We start from the raw sequence: 20,187 nt of genomic DNA, 5'->3' as shown, positions 1-20,187 counted from the left end.
GGTGCTCACAGGGGAAGAAGGGGATTGGGGAGGGGTGGGGAGCTCACAGGGGAGAAGGGGTCTGAAGCTGGAACTGGGGTCTGACAAGGGGCAGTAGGGAGAATGGGTCCATGCCTGGGGCAGGTGGGAGAATGGGTCTGGGCTGAAAAGGGGGGATACAAAGCATGTGGTGGATGAAGGGGGCTGGAACTGGGGCAGAAAAGGAGAGTATTTGGGATAAGGGGCTAGTGCTGAACTGTGGGCTGAAACGGGGCAGGGGCTGAAACTGGGGGCTTTAAGGGGACAGGGAGAACTGGCTGGGGGCTGAAGCTCAGGACTGATGGGAGAAAAGGGCTGGGAGATGTGGGCTGGGGCTGGAACTAGGGGCAGGTGGGACTGGGGCTGAAAAGAGGGGCAGAGGAGAGAGGGGACAGACCCTGGATGGAAGTGGGGAGCGTGAGGGAGGGCAGACCTGGATGGATGGGAGAGGGAGGGCAGACAGATTGAAGGGGCAGAGAGAAAGGGCAGATGGTGGGTGGAAGGGGAGAGAGAAAGAGGGCAGACTGGGGCAAATGGTGGATGGAAGGGAGAGAGAGGGCAGACAGTGGATGGAAGGGACATTAGAGAGGGCAGACACTGGATGGCAGAGAGAGAGCAAAGACAGATCCTGGATGGAAGGAAGACAGTGAAAAGAAGATGAGGAAAGCAGAACCAGAGAAAACAAACTGTAAATAGATATTTTTATTATTTTGCTTTAGGATATAGTATTGTAGCTGTGTTGTTTATAAATAGAACATGTAAATAAGGTAATCTTTTTATTGGACTAATTTTAATACATTTGACTTAACTTTCAGAGAACAAACCCCCTTCCTCAGGTCAGGATAGGATACTGTAACAGCACTATACTGTACTGACCTGAGGAAGGAGATTTTGACCTCTGGAAGCTAAATGTATTAGTCCAATAAAATGGTATTATTTTATTTTCTGTATTTGTTTTATTTCTACTTGTTAATTTGTAAAGTGGTGATTGGTATTTGTTAGTTTTTTTCAAATTTACATCTGCTGTCTTATATTTTGCACAGTACTAGGGGACATTTTCTGTTTCTGTGGTGTTGCATTGTATGCAGAGTCTGGCATCGGGGGTTCAGTTTAATTTTTGTCTAAATAGAAAGTTTATGATTACTTATTCTATAGTGGATTAGGGTGTATCTGTGTTTGTGAAAAAGACATGGCTTTCGGTTGGCATTGACTGCAGGATCGACGATCTGTACTAATCTGTCTGTTTTCGTTTTACAATAGGTGAATTGATGTTCTAGTGCTCACTGTAGTGTTTAAGATGCTTTCCTTTTCCTTGTGTGACTGGTAGAAATTACTGCTTATGATATGCTAGAATTGCTCTATAGGTCCTGAGTGTTTTGTATTCTCGGTATGCCTAGTACTGGATTTGGGGGGGGGGGGGGGGGGGGGGGGGGGGGGTTTAAAAATGACCGGCCCCGGGTTGTCAACTACCCTAGGTACGCAACTGTCAATATGTATCCTGATAATTTGCCATAGACGTCAATGACGTGTAAAGATTCTCTAGGGAGGTCTGAGGGTGCGCGCAGCAACAGCAGGACGTCATCCGCATACGCAAGAACTTTAAGTTCTGCCCCGTGTACCTGAATGCCCCTAATGTCTCTACATGCTCGTATCGCAGCTAACAAGGGCTCTAAGGTTAACAAAAAGAGAAGTGGGGAGAGGGGGCACCCCTGCTGCGTGCCTTTACTTATCTCAAAAGCTTCCGTTAGGACCCCATTCACTCGGACCATGGCCCGTGGCTGAAAGTATAATGCCTCTATGGCTTGCAAAGTCCACCCCCTCAGACCCACCTGTCCCAGCGTTTCAAACATAAATATCCAATCTACCTGATCAAAAGCGCGTTCCGCATCCAGGCTCACAATCATCCTACCAGCGCCAGTATCTTCCCCAGAGAGCATGGCCATGATAAGTTTCCGAACATTCAGTGCCAACTGGCGTCCCCGCACAAATCCCACCTGATCTTCTTTAATAAAGTTTGGCATCAAGGGCGCCAGTCTATCTGCCAGCACACGAGACAGTAATTTGACTTCTACGTTAATGAGGGAAATAGGTCTGTAGGAACTGGGCTGCAATGGGTCTCTACCCTGTTTAGGTATCAAGCTGATTGTGGCCAAATTAACATGCTGCGGGAAATGACCAACCTCCACCACAGTATTTAGATGTTCGGTTAGGGGACCTACTATCTGTAGTTTCAGTAATTTGTAAAACTCTCCCGACAGACCATCAGGCCCAGGCGCCAAGTGCAACTTCAACGCACTTATAGCTTTTTGCAGTTCCTTAGCCGTCACTGGACTGTCAAGCATCTCCACATGGTCTGCCAGGATGTTCCCCAACCCCCGTGCCTGTAAGTATTGCCGTATGTCTCCCCTGAACCGCCCTGCTTCTCTACTCCCCCCATATAAAATGGCAAAGTGGTCCTGGAAGGTCTGCGCTCTCTCTACCATATTAGTCGATATGTCTCCTGCAGGCTTCCTTATAGAGGGGACAAAATGGGATTTCCGTGAGCCTTTCACCATTCTGGCCAGCATCCCGCCCACCTTATCTCCAAATTTATATAGTTTATATTTTCTGTATAGAAGGGATCTTGTGATTCTCTCATGCAGTAAACTGTTTAAAGCTGACCGGGTAGATACCAGAAGCTCATATGTCGCCTGAGTTGGAGCTCTGGCGTACTTCTTCTTAACTGTCCTTAGTTTCTTTTCTAAGTCCACTATCCCTTGTGATATATGTTTGTTGCGGGCACTAACGTAGGCGATAATATCACCCCTTAGGACAGCTTTAGCTGCTGACCAGAACAGAGTTGGGTCTTCTCTGTGGGCCTGATTATGGGTCGAATACTCCTCCCATTTTTTCTGAAGGAAACCCTCAAATTCTTTAGAGCCGTTCAAATAACCTGGAAACCGCCACCATGGTGACTGCCTAAAGTATGGCGGGTGCTCTACATCTAGCCAGACCAGCGCATGGTCTGAAATCTCTTCCGGACCAATTTGGGCATCCCCGACCCTGGTAAAGAGGTCCTGCGTTGTGAGAATGTAATCAATTCTAGACTGCGTATGGTGCACCCTGGAGGTATGTGTATAATCCCTCTCTTCCCCGTGTAGAATCCGCCAGGGGTCTAGTAAGCCCATTTCCCTACAGAATACCTGCAACAATGAGGTGGTGGGATTCTGAATCGGTTGTTGCTGTCTAGATCTATCCAGCTCTATGTCCATCGTTTGATTCAGGTCACCCGCCATTATCAGCGGGAACGTTGGTAGAATCTTGTATTTTGCTAAAAGTTGAGCATAGAAGGAATGTGCTGGGGTGTTAGGGCCGTATACAGAAGCCAGATGCAGTTCCGTCCCTTGAAGATTAAGCTTAATCCCCACTAGCCTCCCCTCTCCGTCTTTAAACATCATTTGCGCCTGGCACATTAGTGCTTTATGAATTAAGATGGCAACCCCCCCTCTTCTACTTGTTGCTGGGGAACAGAATATACCTCTCCTAACCAATGGCGCCGCAACTTCTCGTGTTCATCTTGAGAAAGCGTAGTCTCCTGGAGGCAAGCAATTCCCGCCCCATGCCTCTTTAGTGCCGCCAAAATTTTTGCTCGTTTAATGGGGGAGGTGACGCCGCCAACGTTCCAAGAGACAACGCGTACTCTATTTGGAGCCGCGCTTAATTACAGGGTATCTGTACCGCTGAAAAGATGCTGGCATCAGACACCCCAGAGTACCCAGCCTTACCCTGAGGTTCAGATCCCCAACTGCACACCACCTTGACTCAGCGCCCCCCCCCCCCCAGTGGCAAACGTGTTGATGTACCACCTGACCCGTGTTTTAAAGGAGCTCGTTGCCATTATGAGAGCAGCTTATGTACCTACATCCCTCCCTCTCCACCCCCCCTCATCCCCAAACTCCCTCTTCCCTTCCCAACTCCCCCCTTCCCCCCGATCCCTAAATCCCTCACAACAACTGCCCATAAACAATGGGTCTCGGGGGCTTCTGTGTCTCTCGGTCCCCCACTCACACAATCATGGATCAAACAATACAAACCCTGCAGCTCTAAGTGCCACGAATATAGATACTTTCCTGCTCCAGTGGGTTCCTCGTCCTGAGGCTTCATTACTATTTGGGTCCCGCTCTTGAGTTTCCAGGTTTTGTACATATCGCTGAGCTTCCTCGGGGGTTCCCAGAGCTCTCCATTGTCCATTTTCTTTCACTCTTAACAACGCCAGGTAAGCCAGCATGAATTGGACTTTCCGCTCATGCAGTTTCTTGCAGTATGGGGTGTACTTTTTCCTCTTTTCCTGGAGCCCTGCTGAGTAGTCTTGGAATATTAGTATTTGGTGGCCATCAAATTTAACCTCATTTCGCTTCTGTCGAAACCCCCATAGGATTTCATCCTTATGAATGTAATTATGCACCTTCAGAATCACCGTTCTGGGGTTACGTCAGTCATCTTGTTGCTTACCCACGCGGTGTGCCCTTTCCAAGCACAAGGGCCCTGCATGGTCTGATAACGCAAACTCGGTCGATAGCCATTTCTCCAACACTGATACTAACACTGAGGCTCCCACAGACTCCGGGAAGCCCATGATTCTGAGGTTCGTTCGACGGGAGCGATTCTCGAGCTCGTCGAGCTTCTCTTGGAAGGTCGCTATTTTTGTGTCCATCTTGGTCAGCCGCTGCAGCGTAGGGGTCAACGTGTCTTCCACAGCCGCCACCCGCTGTTCCAGCTCCCTAGTCCTTTTCGTTGTTTCCGCGGTGAGTAACTCTAACGCATTCAGTTGTGCGGCAACTTTCTCCCACTTTGGGTCAATCGCGGCACTCACCACTTCTGCCAGCTGCTGCAGTTGCTCGGCTGTGAACGCCCCCGAGTCGGGTGGCGGTGTACCAATCTCTAGGCCTCCCGCCGCCTTCGCTGGCTCCTTATCTTTTTTTGTGCTTTTGGGCGGCATTGTCCTGGAAACGACACTAATATATTTGTCCATGCAGTTCTTAGATCTGGCAAGTGAAAGGGTTCGGTCTCACTTCGCGTTTGCAGGGTTTGTAGCGTAGAAAGATCGAGTCGGGGACCGAGAGAACTCAGAATCACGTCCGCCTCGCTCTAAAGCATCACGTGACCCCCCTCATAAAATTATTTACGGCGAGGCACCGGGATACATGACAGACCTTATCGACCTGCCAACCAGAAACACCACAAAATCTGCACGATCATACCTAAACCTCCACTATCCAAGCAGCAAAGGACTCAAATACAATTCCACCTATGCATCCAGCTTTTCCTACCTAAGCGCATAACTATGGAACGCATTGCCAAAAGCAGTAAAAACTACGCTCGACCACCTAAATTTTCGGAAAGCACTAAAGACAGACCTGTTCAGAAGAGCATACCCCACTGACCCAACATAAAAATACCTGGACACTTGCGACATAATGCACCCAAAGACCGTAACGGACATTACCTGACTCTTCTTCCCTCTTTCCCTCCCTAAGTTCCCCCCAATTGTACCTACTATACAGGTACCTCATTCTACCACAATATCACTTTGTATTCATTCATACCATGTATTTGTTCAGACCGGAATCGGCTAACGCCGTTAAAGGTTATATGTAAGCCACATTAAGCCTGCAAAAAGGTGCGAAAATGTGGGATACAAACATAACAAATAATAATAATAATGTACTTTCAAGCAACATATCATGGAGTGGTAAACAAGTTGTTTTTCTCATAGCTTACACAGGAAAATTCCAGAACTTGTAAGCAAAATAGTATAAAAATACAGCAAGTGCATAGAGGAGGGGAGATGACTAGAGACGCTGCATGGAAGTGAACTGAAGAGGCTGGAGAAGAAGGGGAGAGTAATTGCAGCAAGGTGGTGAAAGCTGGGAACCTAAGCCTCAAGGAAAGAGGTTTGCTGTCTCCCAAAGAGTCTTGAAAGGTTACTCAGTATTCGATAAAGGAGGTTTTGGGCCCAGGAAAGCCTAAGCAAGAGAGCTGGTCCCTTACTTTGCCTGAGCGGATAACCACCTTACTAGCTCTTACCTGAGAAAATAGCCTGAGTTGTCTCATGCAGTCCCTCCCCCCCCCCCCCCCCCCCCCCCCCCCCCCCCCCCCCCCCCCCGTGAGTTAACTCTCAGTTCGAATCAGTTCAAGTCGGCGTGACCACAGAAAGAACTTATCTGAAAGAGACTGAGAGCAAACAGTAGCTCTGGGTTTCATTTCCCTTCCACTTGTGACAACCTGAAGGGAAGGGTTGATTTCGAGAGAAGAGAGAGAGAGTCCAGAGGTTCAACTTCAGCTACGGAATAATCTTGCTGACGTGAACTGTATTAATGGACAAGATCAATGAAGGAAGTGGCAAGGTGAAAAGAGTGAAAATGTTTGTGAGTATGAATTTTATATACATTTAAATAATAGTGAAATATTATTGTAGATCCAATTGCTAATCAGCTAATGAGCAATAAACTGCTTTTGCTGCTGGTAAAAATTGATATATTTCTGAGCACATTGTTTCCTCCTTTTGTGTGCATATGAATGTGGAGTGAAAGATGATGGAAATTAACAGTGCTTTTTCAGAGGAAAGAACGTAGCAACACCTCAGCTGGTCTAGGTATAATTTATTTATTTAAGGTACATTTATATCCCACAATTCCCCTACCGGAATAGACCAAGTATGAAACCACACATTACAATATCAGCTTAAAAATTAATGAAGACCACTGATATATACCATCTCATTAAAGCACTTATGCATGGTATTTTTACTCTTTCCAATACAACAGAAGTTAGAACGAATTATATAAAAGGGGTCGAGAATGTGTCTTGTCTGGTGATAAAGTAATCTCCATGGACTGGGATGAAATTAGGCATGAGGGAAAAAAACTCTGTGAAAAGACACATAGAATTCAAAATGAGTCAGATCAGACTAGGGATTCCAGAGAAATAACACTCCCCCCCCCCAAAAAAAAAAAAAATTAGACCCAATGCATTTCTATAGAAGTAGTTCCTGCTTCTGCAGCATAGAAACTAAGATCAATTGAAACAAAGCAGTGAAGAAATTCCTCCTTTCAAATAGCCTCTCATATGTTCTCTACTTTCTTCACCCCCAAACTACCCCCAATCCCCAAAATTCCCTTGAAACTGGCCCACCCTGAATATCACATCCCTCCCAAAATGTACCTGTTACTACCCCACCCACATAGCTACCTATCCACTCCCAACTTCCCCATGCCCCCAAAATATTCCCACCTAACCCCCTCTTCATCCACCCTTCAATCTCCTACTTTGTCTCTATACCTCCAAACCACTTTCCAAGTTTATTCAGTGGTTGATATACTGTCCATCATAGCAAAACCTTTCTAACTCTTTCCCAAACACTACCCTCACAACTACTCCTAACCCATAAAAGTAACCACCCACCCCTTAACAAAGCTGCTATACACCTACACAGGCTTACACATGCTTTCCCCTCTTGCTTATCTATTTTCATTGGTAGCTCAATGTAAGTTACACTCGGGTATAAGATTTGAGCTATGATTTTCCTAAGGTGCATTAATGTATAAAAAATCATTATTATAACATGGTGTACTGCCAGAGAGGAAAGGGACATATGGGAACCTATTCACCGAACCTATTCACCAAAGTGTGTTAAATTAGTAACTAGGCCCACTGAAAATAATAGGATCTGTGGTAAGCAACATGCATTTTGTAACATAGTAACACTAGTGTGAAAGGCCCGTTTCAGAGAGGAATGAAACGGACGCTATCAGCGCTCCCCCCCCCCCCCCCCCCCCCCCCGATGTCTGCGAGTGTGTGAGAGTGACTGTGTGACACATATAGGCATATTTTCAAAGCACTTTGGGAGGCTAAGTTCCATAGGTTTCTATGGAACTTTGGGAGGCTAAGTGCTTTGAAAATGAGCCTCATAGTGATACTGTGTGAGACATAGTGTGAGAGGAAGACACTGTGAGAGGGTGTGTGTGACAGATACCTGTCCCCTCAGGACCCCCTCCCCCTCTGCGTTCCCCTCCCCTCCCTTGTGGTCTCAGGACCCCCTGCCTCTCCCCCCTCTGCGTGGTTGGCAGCACCGTGTGTGTGTGTGAGAGAGAGATTGAGTCTGGGTGTGAGTGTGTCTGTGAGAGTGAATGTGTGTGTGATTGTTATCTCTCCCCTGCGCCCCCTCCAGCTACCCAGCGATTCTCCTCTATCCCCTGCCCCCCCTTTTGCCATCCATCGATTCTCCTCTCCCCTGCAGAGTGAATGTGTAGAAAGAGTGTTGTTGGCTTCTGAAAGTGGCAAGCCTGTCTGAGTCCTGCGCTTTATTTTTAACTGGCAGCAGCAGCAGTCTGGAAAATAGGGGATACAGAAGAGGTCAGTTGTCAAGAAAAGCATCAAGTAACTCCCATTTCTCTGTACACCAGTTTTACGATTTCCACTCGCAAGGGCTATTTAATGCAGTTCTCCGGTGAAGGGAGAGAATAAGCTGAGAGAGGCAGAGATGCAAGTCCCTGGTGTTGCTTTAAATGTAAAGGGAGGGAGGGAGGGAGCGGTTGACCTTCCCTGCACTCATTTTCTCTGACACAGCCATGCTCTGAGGATACAGCAGGGGGGTTGGGGAGGGGAGCAACCCGGGTAGCAGAGTGAGCAGGAGAGGAGCGTGTTTCCCTACTCCTTTGTCCTGCCTGTGATTGTGAAACCGGATATCTACACCACCATGCAAAAAGGATTCATTAGAACGTTGGTGGTGCCTTTTATATATATAGATAGTAAATGATGGCAGATAAAGACCTGTACAGTCCATCCAGTCTGCCCAACAAGATACTTTATATGTATACCCGAGTTTGATTTGTCCTTGCCTTTCTCAGGGCACAGACCATAGAAGTCTGCCCAGCACTGTTCTTGTACTAAGTTCTGAAGCTAACGTCGAAGCCCCTTAAAATTTACACTCCAGCCCATCCTATCTATTCAGTCACGATCAGGGCAAAGACCGTAGAAGTCTGCCCAGCTCCCGTTTTGTTTCCCAATTACCAGCGTCGCCACCCAATCTCCGCTAAGATTCCGCGGAACCATTCCTTCTAAACAGGATTCCTTTGTGTTTATCCCACGCATTTTTGAATTCTATTATCGTTTTCATCTCTACCACCTCTCGCGGGAGGGCATTCCACATATCCACCACCCTCTCCGTGAAAAAATACTTCCTGACATTAGTCCTGAGTCTGCCCCCCTTCAACCACAATTCATGTCCTCTAGTTCTACCGCCTTCCCATCTCCGGAAAAGGTTCGTTTGCGGATTAACACCTTTCAAATATTTGAACGTCTGTATCATGTCACCCCTGTTTCTCCTTTCCTCCAAGGTATACAAGGTCAGCAAGTCTCTCCTCGTACGGTTTGCAATGCAAATCCCATACCATTTTTGTAGCTTTTCTTTGCACTGCTTCCAGTCTTTCTACATCTTTAGCAAGATACGGCCTCCAAAACTGAACACAATACCCAAGTGGGGCCTCACCAACGACTTGTAGAGGGGCATCAACACCTCCTTTCTTCTGTTGGTTATGCCCCTCTCTACGCAGTCTAGCATCCTTCTGGCCACAGCCGTCGCCTTGTAATGTTTAATGCACCTTCATGAATAGAGGCCAGAGGGATGATTTACTTAGGTGTATTTCATTACACATAGGAGTATAAAATGGAGAGTCGTGAATGACCACCCTATGGTATTTCAGTTTTCCTTCTGTACCTTGTCTACCCTTCTAAATGTGTATCTGTGTATTGAAGGATTTCTTTTATACTACGATCAGAGAGTAAAGGAAAAATAAATAAAGAGGAAAATACACAATACTCACCACCATTTTCTTCCCATAAATGATCCTGACAATACTATGGATTCATTGTTTTCTTAACTAATCAGATAAATGACACTCCCTTCTCAAAAAATTCACACTTACCATGTTTTTCATTTCCATCCAATTCAACTGAAGGGCCCTGAAATAAAAAGTACACAAGCTTTAGATCTTTTGCAGTCACAGACATTTCTTAAGGAGACTTCCTAAGGGGGCAAAATCCTACTACATGCAAATCTCTCTCATGAATATTCATTGTGGATATCCTGAAAACCTGAATAGCTGTGGTGCCTCCAGAACCAGGTTTGGTAAAGAGTAGTTACTTACCTGTAACAGGTGTTCTCCGAAGACAGCAGGCTGCATATTCTCACAAGTGGGTGACGCCACGTCGGCCCCGGAGGATTTTAAAGCAAAATCTAAAAATCTCTTCTACGGCGTTCCGTCGCACGAGCGATCGCACTGCGCATGTGCGCACACCTCTTCCCGCTCGCCGTGCGGACACGCCCCTCAGTTAAATCCAAAAGATGGAGGAGACAACTCCAAAAGGGGAAGGTGGGAGGGTTTGTGAGAATATGCAGCCTGCTGTCTTCGGAGAACACCTGTTACAGGTAAGTAAAGCGAATGCTACATACCTGTAGAAGGTATTCTCCGAGGACAGCAGGCTGATTGTTCTCACTGATGGGTGACGTCCACGGCAGCCCCTCCAATCGGAAACTTCACTAGCAAAGTCCTTTGCTAGCCCTCGCGCACCGCGCATGCGCGGCCGTCTTCCCGCCCGAAACCGGCTCGAGCCGGCCAGTCCAGTATGTAGCAAGACAATACACTTCAAGGGAAGACACAACTCCAAAGGGGAGGCGGGCGGGTTGGTGAGAACAATCAGCCTGCTGTCCTCGGAGAATACCTTCTACAGGTATGTAGCATTCGCTTTCTCCGAGGACAAGCAGGCTGCTTGTTCTCACTGATGGGGTATCCCTAGCCCCCAGGCTCACTCAAAACAACAACATTGGTCAATTGGGCCTCGCAACGGCGAGGACATAACTGAGATTGACCTAAAAAATTTACCAACTAACTGAGAGTGTAGCCTGGAACAGAACAAACAGGGCCCTCGGGGGGTGGAGTTGGATCCTAAAGCCCAAACAGGTTCTGAAGAACTGACTGCCCGAACCGACTGTCGCGTCGGGTATCCTGCTGCAGGCAGTAATGAGATGTGAATGTGTGGACAGATGACCACGTCGCAGCTTTGCAAATTTCTTCAATGGAGGCTGACTTCAAGTGGGCTACCGACGCAGCCATGGCTCTAACATTATGAGCCGTGACATGACCCTCAAGAGCCAGCCCCGCCTGGGCGTAAGTGAAGGAAATGCAATCTGCTAGCCAATTGGATATGGTGCGTTTCCCTACAGCCACTCCCCTCCTATTGGGGTCAAAAGAAACAAACAATTGGGCGGACTGTCTGGTGGGCTGTGTCCGCTCCAGGTAGAAGGCCAATGCTCTCTTGCAGTCCAATGTGTGCAGCTGACGTTCAGCAGGGCAGGAATGAGGACGGGGAAAGAATGTTGGCAAGACAATTGACTGGTTCAGATGGAACTCCGACACGACCTTTGGCAGAAACTTAGGGTGAGTGCGGAGGACTACTCTGTTGTGATGAAATTTGGTGTAAGGGGCCTGGGCTACCAGGGCCTGAAGCTCACTGACTCTACGAGCCGAAGTAACTGCCACCAAGAAAATGACCTTCCAGGTCAAGTACTTCGGATGGCAGGAATTCAGTGGCTCGAAAGGAGGTTTCATCAGCTGGGTGAGAACGACATTGAGATCCCATGACACTGTAGGAGGCTTGACAGGGGGCTTTGACAAAAGCAAACCTCTCATGAAGCGAACAACTAAAGGCTGTCCTGAGATCGGCTTACCTTCCACTTGGTAATGGTATGCACTGATTGCACTAAGGTGAACCCTTACGGAGTTGGTCTTCAGACCAGACTCAGACAAGTGCAGAAGGTATTCAAGCAGGGTCTGTGTAGGACAAGAGCGAGGATCTAGGGCCTTGCTGTCACACCAGACGGCAAACCTCCTCCAATGAAAGAAGTAACTTCTCTTAGTGGAGTCTTTCCTGGAAGCAAGCAAGATGCGGGAGACACCCTCTGGCAGACCCAAAGAGGCAAAGTCTACGCCCTCAACATCCAGGCCGTGAGAGCCAGGGACTGGAGGTTGGGATGCAGAAGAGCCCCTTCGTCCTGCGTGATGAGGGTCGGAAAACACTCCAATCTCCACGGTACTTCGGAGGATAACTCCAGAAGAAGAGGGAACCAGATCTGACGCGGCCAAAAGGGAGCAATCAGAATCATGGTGCCTCGGTCTTGCTTGAGTTTCAACAAAGTCTTCCCCACCAGAGGTATGGGAGGATAAGCATACAGCAGACCTTCCCCCCAATCCAGGAGGAAGGCATCCGACGCCAGTCTGCCGCGGGCCTGAAGCCTGGAACAGAACTGAGGGATCTTGTGGTTCACTTGGGATGCGAAGAGATCCACCAGGGGGGTGCCCCACGCCTGGAAGATCTGTCGCACCACACGGGAATTGAGCGACCACTCGTGAGGTTGCATAATCCTGCTCAACCTGTCGGCCAGACTGTTGTTTACGCCTGCCAGATATGTGGCTTGGAGCACCATGCCTTGACGGCGAGCCCAGAGCCACATGCTGACGGCTTCCTGACACAGGGGGCGAGATCCGGTGCCCCCCTGCTTGTTGACATAGTACATGGCAACCTGATTGTCTGTCTGAATTTGGATAATTTGGTGGGACAGCCGATCTCTGAAAGCCTTCAGAGCGTTCCAGATCGCTCGCAACTCCAGAAGATTGATCTGTAGATCGCTTTCTTGGAGGGACCACCTTCCTTGGGTGTGAAGCCCATCGACATGAGCTCCCCATCCCAGGAGAGACGCATCCGTGGTCAGCACTTTTTGTGGCTGAGGAATTTGGAAGGGACGTCCCAGAGTCAAATTGGAGCAAATCGTCCACCAATACAGGGATTCGAGAAAACTCGTGGACAGGTGGATCACGTCCTCTAGACCCCCAGCGGCCTGATACCACTGGGAGGCTAGGGTCCATTGAGCAGATCTCATGTGAAGGCGGGCCATGGGAGTCACATGAACTGTGGAGGCCATGTGGCCCAGCAATCTCAACATCTGCCGAGCTGTGATCTGCTGGGACGCTCGCACCCGTGAGACGAGGGACAACAAGTTGTTGGCCCTCGCCTCTGGGAGATAGGCGCGAGCCGTCCGAGAATCCAGCAGGGCTCCGATGAATTCGAGTTTCTGCACTGGGAGAAGATGGGACTTTGGGTAATTTATCACAAACCCCAGTAGCTCCAGGAGGCGAATAGTCATCTGCATGGACTGCAGGGCTCCTGCCTCGGATGTGTTCTTCACCAGCCAATCGTCGAGATATGGGAACACGTGCACCCCCAGCCTGCGAAGCGCCGCTGCTACCACAGCTAGGCACTTTGTGAACACCCTGGGCGCAGAGGCGAGCCCAAAGGGTAGCACACAGTACTGGAAGTGGCGTGTGCCCAGCTGAAATCGCAGATACTGTCTGTGAGCTGGCAGTATCGGGATGTGTGTGTAGGCATCCTTCAAGTCCAGAGAGCATAGCCAATCGTTTTGCTGAATCATGGGGAGAAGGGTGCCCAGGGAAAGCATCCTGAACTTTTCTTTTACGAGATATTTGTTCAGGGCCCTTAGGTCTAGGATGGGACGCATCCCCCCTGTTTTCTTTTCCACAAGGAAGTACCTGGAATAGAATCCCAGCCCTTCTTGCCCGGATGGCACGGGCTCGACCGCATTGGCGCTGAGAAGGGCGGAGAGTTCCTCTGCAAGTACCTTCTTGTGCTGGAAGCTGTAAGACTGAGCTCCCGGTGGACAATTTGGAGGTTTTGAGGCCAAATTGAGGGTGTATCCCTGCCGGACTATTTGCAGAACCCACTGATCGGAGGTTATGAGAGGCCACCTTTGGTGAAAAGCTTTCAACCTCCCCCCGACTGGCAGGTCGCCCGGCACGGACACTTGGATGTCGGCTATGCTCTGCTGGAGCCAGTCAAAAGCTCGCCCCTTGCTTTTGCTGGGGAGCCGCGGGGCCTTGCTGAGGCGCACGCTGCTGACGAGAGCGAGCGCGCTGGGGCTTAGCCTGGGCCACAGGCTGTCGGGAAGGAGGATTGTACCTACGCTTGCCAGAAGTATAGGGAACAGTCTTCCTTCCCCCGAAAAATCGTCTACCTGTAGAGGTAGAAGCTGAAGGCTGCCGGCGGGCGAACTTGTCGAATGCGGTGTCCCGCTGGTGGAGAGATTCTACCACCTGTTCGACTTTTTCGCCAAAAATGTTGTCCGCACGGCAAGGCGAGTCCGCAATCCGCTGCTGGAGTCTATTCTCCATGTCGGCGGCACGCAGCCATGAGAGCCTGCGCATCACCACACCTTGAGCAGCGGCCCTGGACGCAACATCAAAAGTGTCATAAACTCCTCTGGCCAGGAATTTTCTGCACGCCTTCAGCTGCCTGACCACCTCCTGAAAAGGCTTGGCTTGCTCGGGGGGAAGAGCATCAACCAAGCCCGCCAACTGCCGCACATTGTTCCGCATGTGGATGCTCGTGTAGAGCTGGTAAGACTGGATCTTGGACACGAGCATAGAGGAATGGTAGGCCTTCCTCCCAAAGGAGTCTAAGGTTCTAGCGTCTTTGCCCGGGGGCGCCGAAGCATGTTCCCTAGAACTCTTAGCCTTCTTTAGGGCCAGATCCACAACTCCAGAATCATGAGGCAACTGCGTGCGCATCAGCTCTGGGTCCCCATGGATCCGGTACTGGGACTCGATCTTCTTGGGGATGTGGGGGTTAGTTAATGGTTTTGTCCAGTTCGCAAGCAATGTCTTCTTTAGGACATGGTGCAAGGGAACAGTGGACGCTTCCTTAGGTGGAGAAGGATAGTCCAGGAGCTCAAACATTTCAGCCCTGGGCTCGTCCTCCACAACCACCGGGAAGGGGATGGCCGTAGACATCTCCCGGACAAAGGAGGCAAAAGACAGACTCTCGGGAGGAGAAAGCTGTCTCTCAGGAGAGGGAGTGGGATCAGACGGAAGACCCTCAGACTCCTCGTCAGAGAAATATCTGGGATCTTCCTCTTCCTCCCACGAGGCCTCACCCTCGGTGTCAGACACAAGTTCACGGACCTGTGTCTGCAACCTCGCCCTGCTCGACTCTGTGGAGCCACGTCCACGATGGGGGCGTCGAGAGGTAGACTCCCTGGCCCGCATCGGCGAAGCTCCCTCCGCCGACGTAGTCGGGGAGCCTTCCTGGGAGGTGGCCGCGGTCGGCACCGCACGCGGTACCGACGTCGGGGACCTCAACCTGGGCGATGGGCCAGCCGGCGCCACGCTCGACGGTACCGGAGGCGCAAGCACCGCCGGTACCGGAGGGGTAGGGCGCAACAGCTCTCCCAGAATCTCTGGGAGGACGGCCCGGAGGCTCTCGTTTAGAGTGGCTGCAGAGAAAGGCTGAGAGGTCGATGCAGGCGTCGACGTCAGAACCTGTTCCGGGCGTGGAGGCTGTTCCGGGCTGTCCAGAGCAGAGCGCATCGACACCTCCTGAACAGAGGGTGAGCGGTCCTCTCGGTGCCGATGCCTGCTGGGTGCCGAATCCCTCGGCGACCCAGAGCTCTCGGTGCCGACACGGGGAGGAGACCGGTGTCGATGCTTCTTCGATTTCTTCCGAAGCATGTCACCGGAGCTCCCCGGCACCGACGAGGAGGACGTCGAATCCATCCGTCGCTTCCTCGGGGCCGAGACTGAAGAAGGTCGATCTCGGGGGGGCTGTACCGCAGGAGCCCTCAGGGTAGGAGGAGACCCACCCGAGGGCTCACCGCCACCAGCAGGGGAATGGACAGCCCTCACCTGCACTCCACCCGATGCACCACCGTCCGACGACATCAGCAGACGAGGTCCTGGTACCACCGACGTCGATGCAGCTATCCGATGTCTCGGCGCCGATGCAGAGGCCCGATGCCTCGATGCACTCGATGCAGGGGCGGCCGAGGAAGATGGTCTGGACGCTGACGACGTCGATGCACTCGAAGATCCCGGTGCCGATGCCGACGAAGAGCCCGAGAACAACACGTTCCACTGGGCTAGTCTCGCTACCTGAGTCCGCCTTTGAAGCAGGGAACACAGACTACAGTTCTGAGGGCGGTGCTCGGCCCCCAGACACTGAAGACACGACGAGTGTCGATCAGTGAGCGAGATAACCCGGGCGCACTGGGTGCACTTCTTGAAGCCGCTGGAAGGCTTCGATGTCATGGGCGGAAAAATCACGCCGGCGAAATCAAAAGCCGAAATGGCGAAATTTGGAGCACCAAAATTTAGAGGGAGAAAAAAATCTCGACCGAGGCCGAAAAGAGGCCTACCCCGACGACGAAAGAAAACTTACCGGGGCAAAAAAGCTGGAAGTACGGGGAGGATTTACACGAAACCCGGCGAGGGGTTTCCGGAGCACTTCCCGACTAGGACAAAGCTTTCCCGAAGGAAAAAAACACGTTCAAACCAATTGGACGCGCGAGGTCGACTTTCCGGGGCTCGACACGGCGAAAACACGACCGTACCGAGTGCGGACAAAAGAAGACTGGCCGGCTCGAGCCGGTTTCGGGCGGGAAGACGGCCGCGCATGCGCGGTGCGCGCGGGCGCGCGAGGGCTAGCAAAGGACTTTGCTAGTGAAGTTTCCGATTGGAGGGGCTGCCGTGGACGTCACCCATCAGTGAGAACAAGCAGCCTGCTTGTCCTCGGAGAACTACTCTTTCTCCAAAGACAAGCAGGCTGATATTCTCACAAGTGGGGTATCCCTAGCTTCCAGGCTTACACAACACAACAAACAGTGGTCAATTGAGTCTCGCAACGGCGAGGCCAGAATAAAATTGACCTGAAAAGAAGAAACATCTAAATGAGTGTAGCCTGGAACAGAACAAGAATGGGCTTAGGAGGGTTGGAGTTGGATTCTAAACCCCAAAGAAGTTCTGCAGCCCCGACTGCCCAAACCGACTGACGAGTCGGCTATTGCTGAAGGCAGTAGTAAGATGTGAATGTGTGGACTGATGACCACACCGTAGCTTTGCAGATCTCTTCAATAGTGACTGATCTTAGATGAGCCACCGACTCAGCCATGGCTCTAATTTTGTGAGCCGTGACATGGCCCTCTAGAGTCAGTCCAGCTTCGACAAAAATGAAGGAGATGCAATCTGCTAGCCAAGAAGAAATTATGCGGTTTCCGACAGCAACTGGCATTAAAAGAAATAAACAACTGGGCGGACCGTCCGAGGGAGCTCGTCTGCTCCACGCAAAAAGTGCGGAGCTTGCTTTCGCCAGGGCTTGTAAGATGAGGGAGAAAGAATGTTGGCAAGACAACTGACTGGATCAGCTGGTACTCTGATACCAGCGCCAGTAAGAACTTTGTCTGCATGCAGAGAACTACTCTGTTAAGATGAGAAGTAAGGTAAGGCGCTTGAGCTACTAGAGACCGAAGCTCACCGACCTTACGAGTTGAAGGAACAGCCACTAAGGAAAACGACCTTCCAGGTCCAATACTTCAGATGGCAGGAATCCAGTGGCCCGAATTGAGCTTGCAGCAGCTGGATGAAAACGACATTGGGACCCCAAGATACTGGATAAGGAGTGATAGGAACTCTGACCGAAGCATAAGAGCCAACTGTCAAAATTATTGTGGGTGCTAAGCCCAACAGAAATAATCTCCCCTAGACACATACAAGGAATTCTCTCAATATTGGGGGAGAAATAAACCTCTCGTGAAGTGGACAGCTAAAGGCTGACCTTTCACACGTTGATGATAAGCTCTATTGCACGAAGATGAATACTGACAGAGTTGGTCTTGAGACCAGACTCAGACAGGTGTAGAAAGAACTCAAGCAAGGTCTGTATAAGACAAGATGCAGGATCTAGGGCCTTGCTGTCACACTAGACGGCAAACCTCTTCCATGAAAAAGAATAACACCTCTTTGTGAAATCTCTTCTGAAAGCAAGCAAGAGTCGGGACACACTCTGGAAAACTCAACGAAACCCCACTCTCAACATCCAGACCGTGTGAGCCAGAGATTGGAGGTTGGGATGTAGAAGTGCCCCCTCGTTCTGCGTAATGAGAGCTGGAAAACATTCCAACTCCAGAAGAAGAGGGAATCCTATCTGACGCAGCTAGAAAAGAGCAATCAGAATCATGGCTCCACAATCTTGCTTGAGAAACAGCAAAGTCTTTTCCACCAGATGTATAGGAGGATATGCATACAGAAAACCTGTCTCCCAAAGAAGGAGAAAGGCATCCGATGGTAGCCTGCCGTGAACCTGCAGCCTGGAACAGAACTGAGGGACTTTGCGATTGGACTAAGTAGCAAAAAGATCCACTGAGGGGTCTTTCGAACTATAGGCATGCTCAACTGTAGCATTATCCTGCTCAGCCTGTCGGCCAGACTGCTGTTTACGCCAATTAGATAAGTGGCTTGGAGAAAACATGCCGCGTTGCGGGCCCACCGCTACATCTGCATGGCATCCTGACTCAGAGGGCAAGATCCAGTACTCCTTTGTTATCGAGTACATCACAACCCGATTGTTTGTTGAATTAAAATAATTTGGTTGGATAGCCAGGAGGGATGCAACCTTCGTCAGCAGCTTTTGACTGAGTAAGGTGCCTCAGAATCAAAATAGAGAGAATTAACCACCTCTGAGGGGAATTCCGAAGACTGGCGAACAGTTGGGTTACATCCTCTAGATACCCTAAACTTGATACCACTGGGAAGCTAGGATGCACTGAGCGGATGTCATGTGCAAAAGTGCCATGGGAGTTACATGAACTGTGGAAGCCATGTGTCTAGAAGTCTCAATATGTACTGTGCTGTAATCTGTTGAGACGGGCAATCATCGTGTTAAGGGAACACATGCACTCCCAGTCCATGAAGATACGCTGCAACAACAGCCAGGCACTAGGAAAAAAACATACTCTGGATGCAAAGAGAGTATAAGTATCCTGTAAATCCAGAGAGCATAACCAATCGTTTTCCTGAAGTATGGGAAGAAGGATGCCCAGGGAAAGCATCCTGAACCAAATCTGTTTAGGCCCCTTATGTCTATGATGGGACGCAACCCACAAGGAAAGACCTGGAATAGAATCTCAACCCTTCTTGCCCTGGTGGAACGGGCTCGACTGCATTGGCGCTGAGAAAAGCAGAGAGTTCCTCTGCAAGTACTCACTTTTGATGGAAACTAAAGGATTAAGCTTCCAATGAACAATGTGGAGGGTTTGATTCCAGATTGAGAATGTATCCTAACCGGACTAGTTGAAAAAACCCACCGGTTGGAGGATAAAAGAAGTCACCTTTGGTGGAGAAAATTTAAACTTCCCCCCCGACAGGCAGATTGGCCGGTACGGACATTTTTTTTTTTTTTTTTAGTGGCTATACTGAATTGGAGCCAGTCAAAAACCCCTCTGGTTCCTGGGGAATAGCTGCAGGGGCCTGATTAGGTGCACGCCGCTGACTAGAACGAGTGTGCTGAGGCATAGCCCGAACCGGCTGTCGAGAAGTAGGAGTATAGGTACGACCCCTTAAGGCACAAGGAAAACTACTCTTCTCTATAAAGAACTTCCAAGATGAGGAAGTGTATGCACAGCATATCTACAGTTTTCTGCTGAGTCTCCTCCTCCAGGAGAGAGGCACACAGTCATGAGAGTCTGCGCATCACTGTACCTAGAGCAGAAATCTAGGTGTTACATTACAAGTGTCGAAAATGCCCTTGGACAGGAACCTGCGACACACCGTGTGCTACCTGACCACTTGGTGAAAAGGTTTAGCCTACTCCGGTGGGAATGCTCGTAAAGATCTGACAAGACTTGATTTTGGATGCGATCATGCCAGCCTGGTACGCCATTCTCCAAAAGAGGCTAAGGATGTATGCTCTGGCCCCGGGGGCGCCGAAGTAAGTTCTTAGAACTCCTATCTGTTCTGAGTGCAGAAGACTCAGGTGAAGATAGTAGTCCAGGACCTCTAGCATCTGGGCATTGGGATTCACAATCTCCACTGTAATGTCAGATGACCATCATTGAACTGAACTAACTACTCAAACAGAGCAGCTCAGATCCAAACGCGTCCGATATGGAGGCTACTACGGGTCGAGAAGTTGCCCCAGTAGGGTGCGAACACCCATACCAGAGGCAGCATCGGTGAAGGAGACCAGGTGAAAAGCTAGATGCCGCAGGAGGCGGTAGCACCCATGGTATCC

General features: G+C 50.0%; 1 protein-coding gene across 2 annotated transcripts in view; it reads right to left on the bottom strand.

Annotated features, from left to right (window-relative positions):
- The window catches only part of TRAF3IP1 (TRAF3 interacting protein 1), a 1,208,890-nt gene that overhangs the window by 323,159 nt on the left and 865,544 nt on the right, over positions 1-20,187 (bottom strand). For both annotated transcript variants that reach the window (XM_030210669.1, XM_030210670.1), the window contains one exon: positions 9,984-10,020. In XM_030210669.1, the coding sequence (XP_030066529.1) occupies positions 9,984-10,020 (37 nt within the window). The remainder of the gene's footprint in view (positions 1-9,983; positions 10,021-20,187) is intronic.

Source organism: Microcaecilia unicolor, chromosome 7 (genome assembly GCF_901765095.1).
Source record: "Microcaecilia unicolor chromosome 7, aMicUni1.1, whole genome shotgun sequence".
NCBI lineage: Eukaryota > Metazoa > Chordata > Amphibia > Gymnophiona > Siphonopidae > Microcaecilia > Microcaecilia unicolor.
Note: the sequence above shows the minus strand (reverse complement) of the source record. Positions and strands in the feature narration are given on the sequence as shown.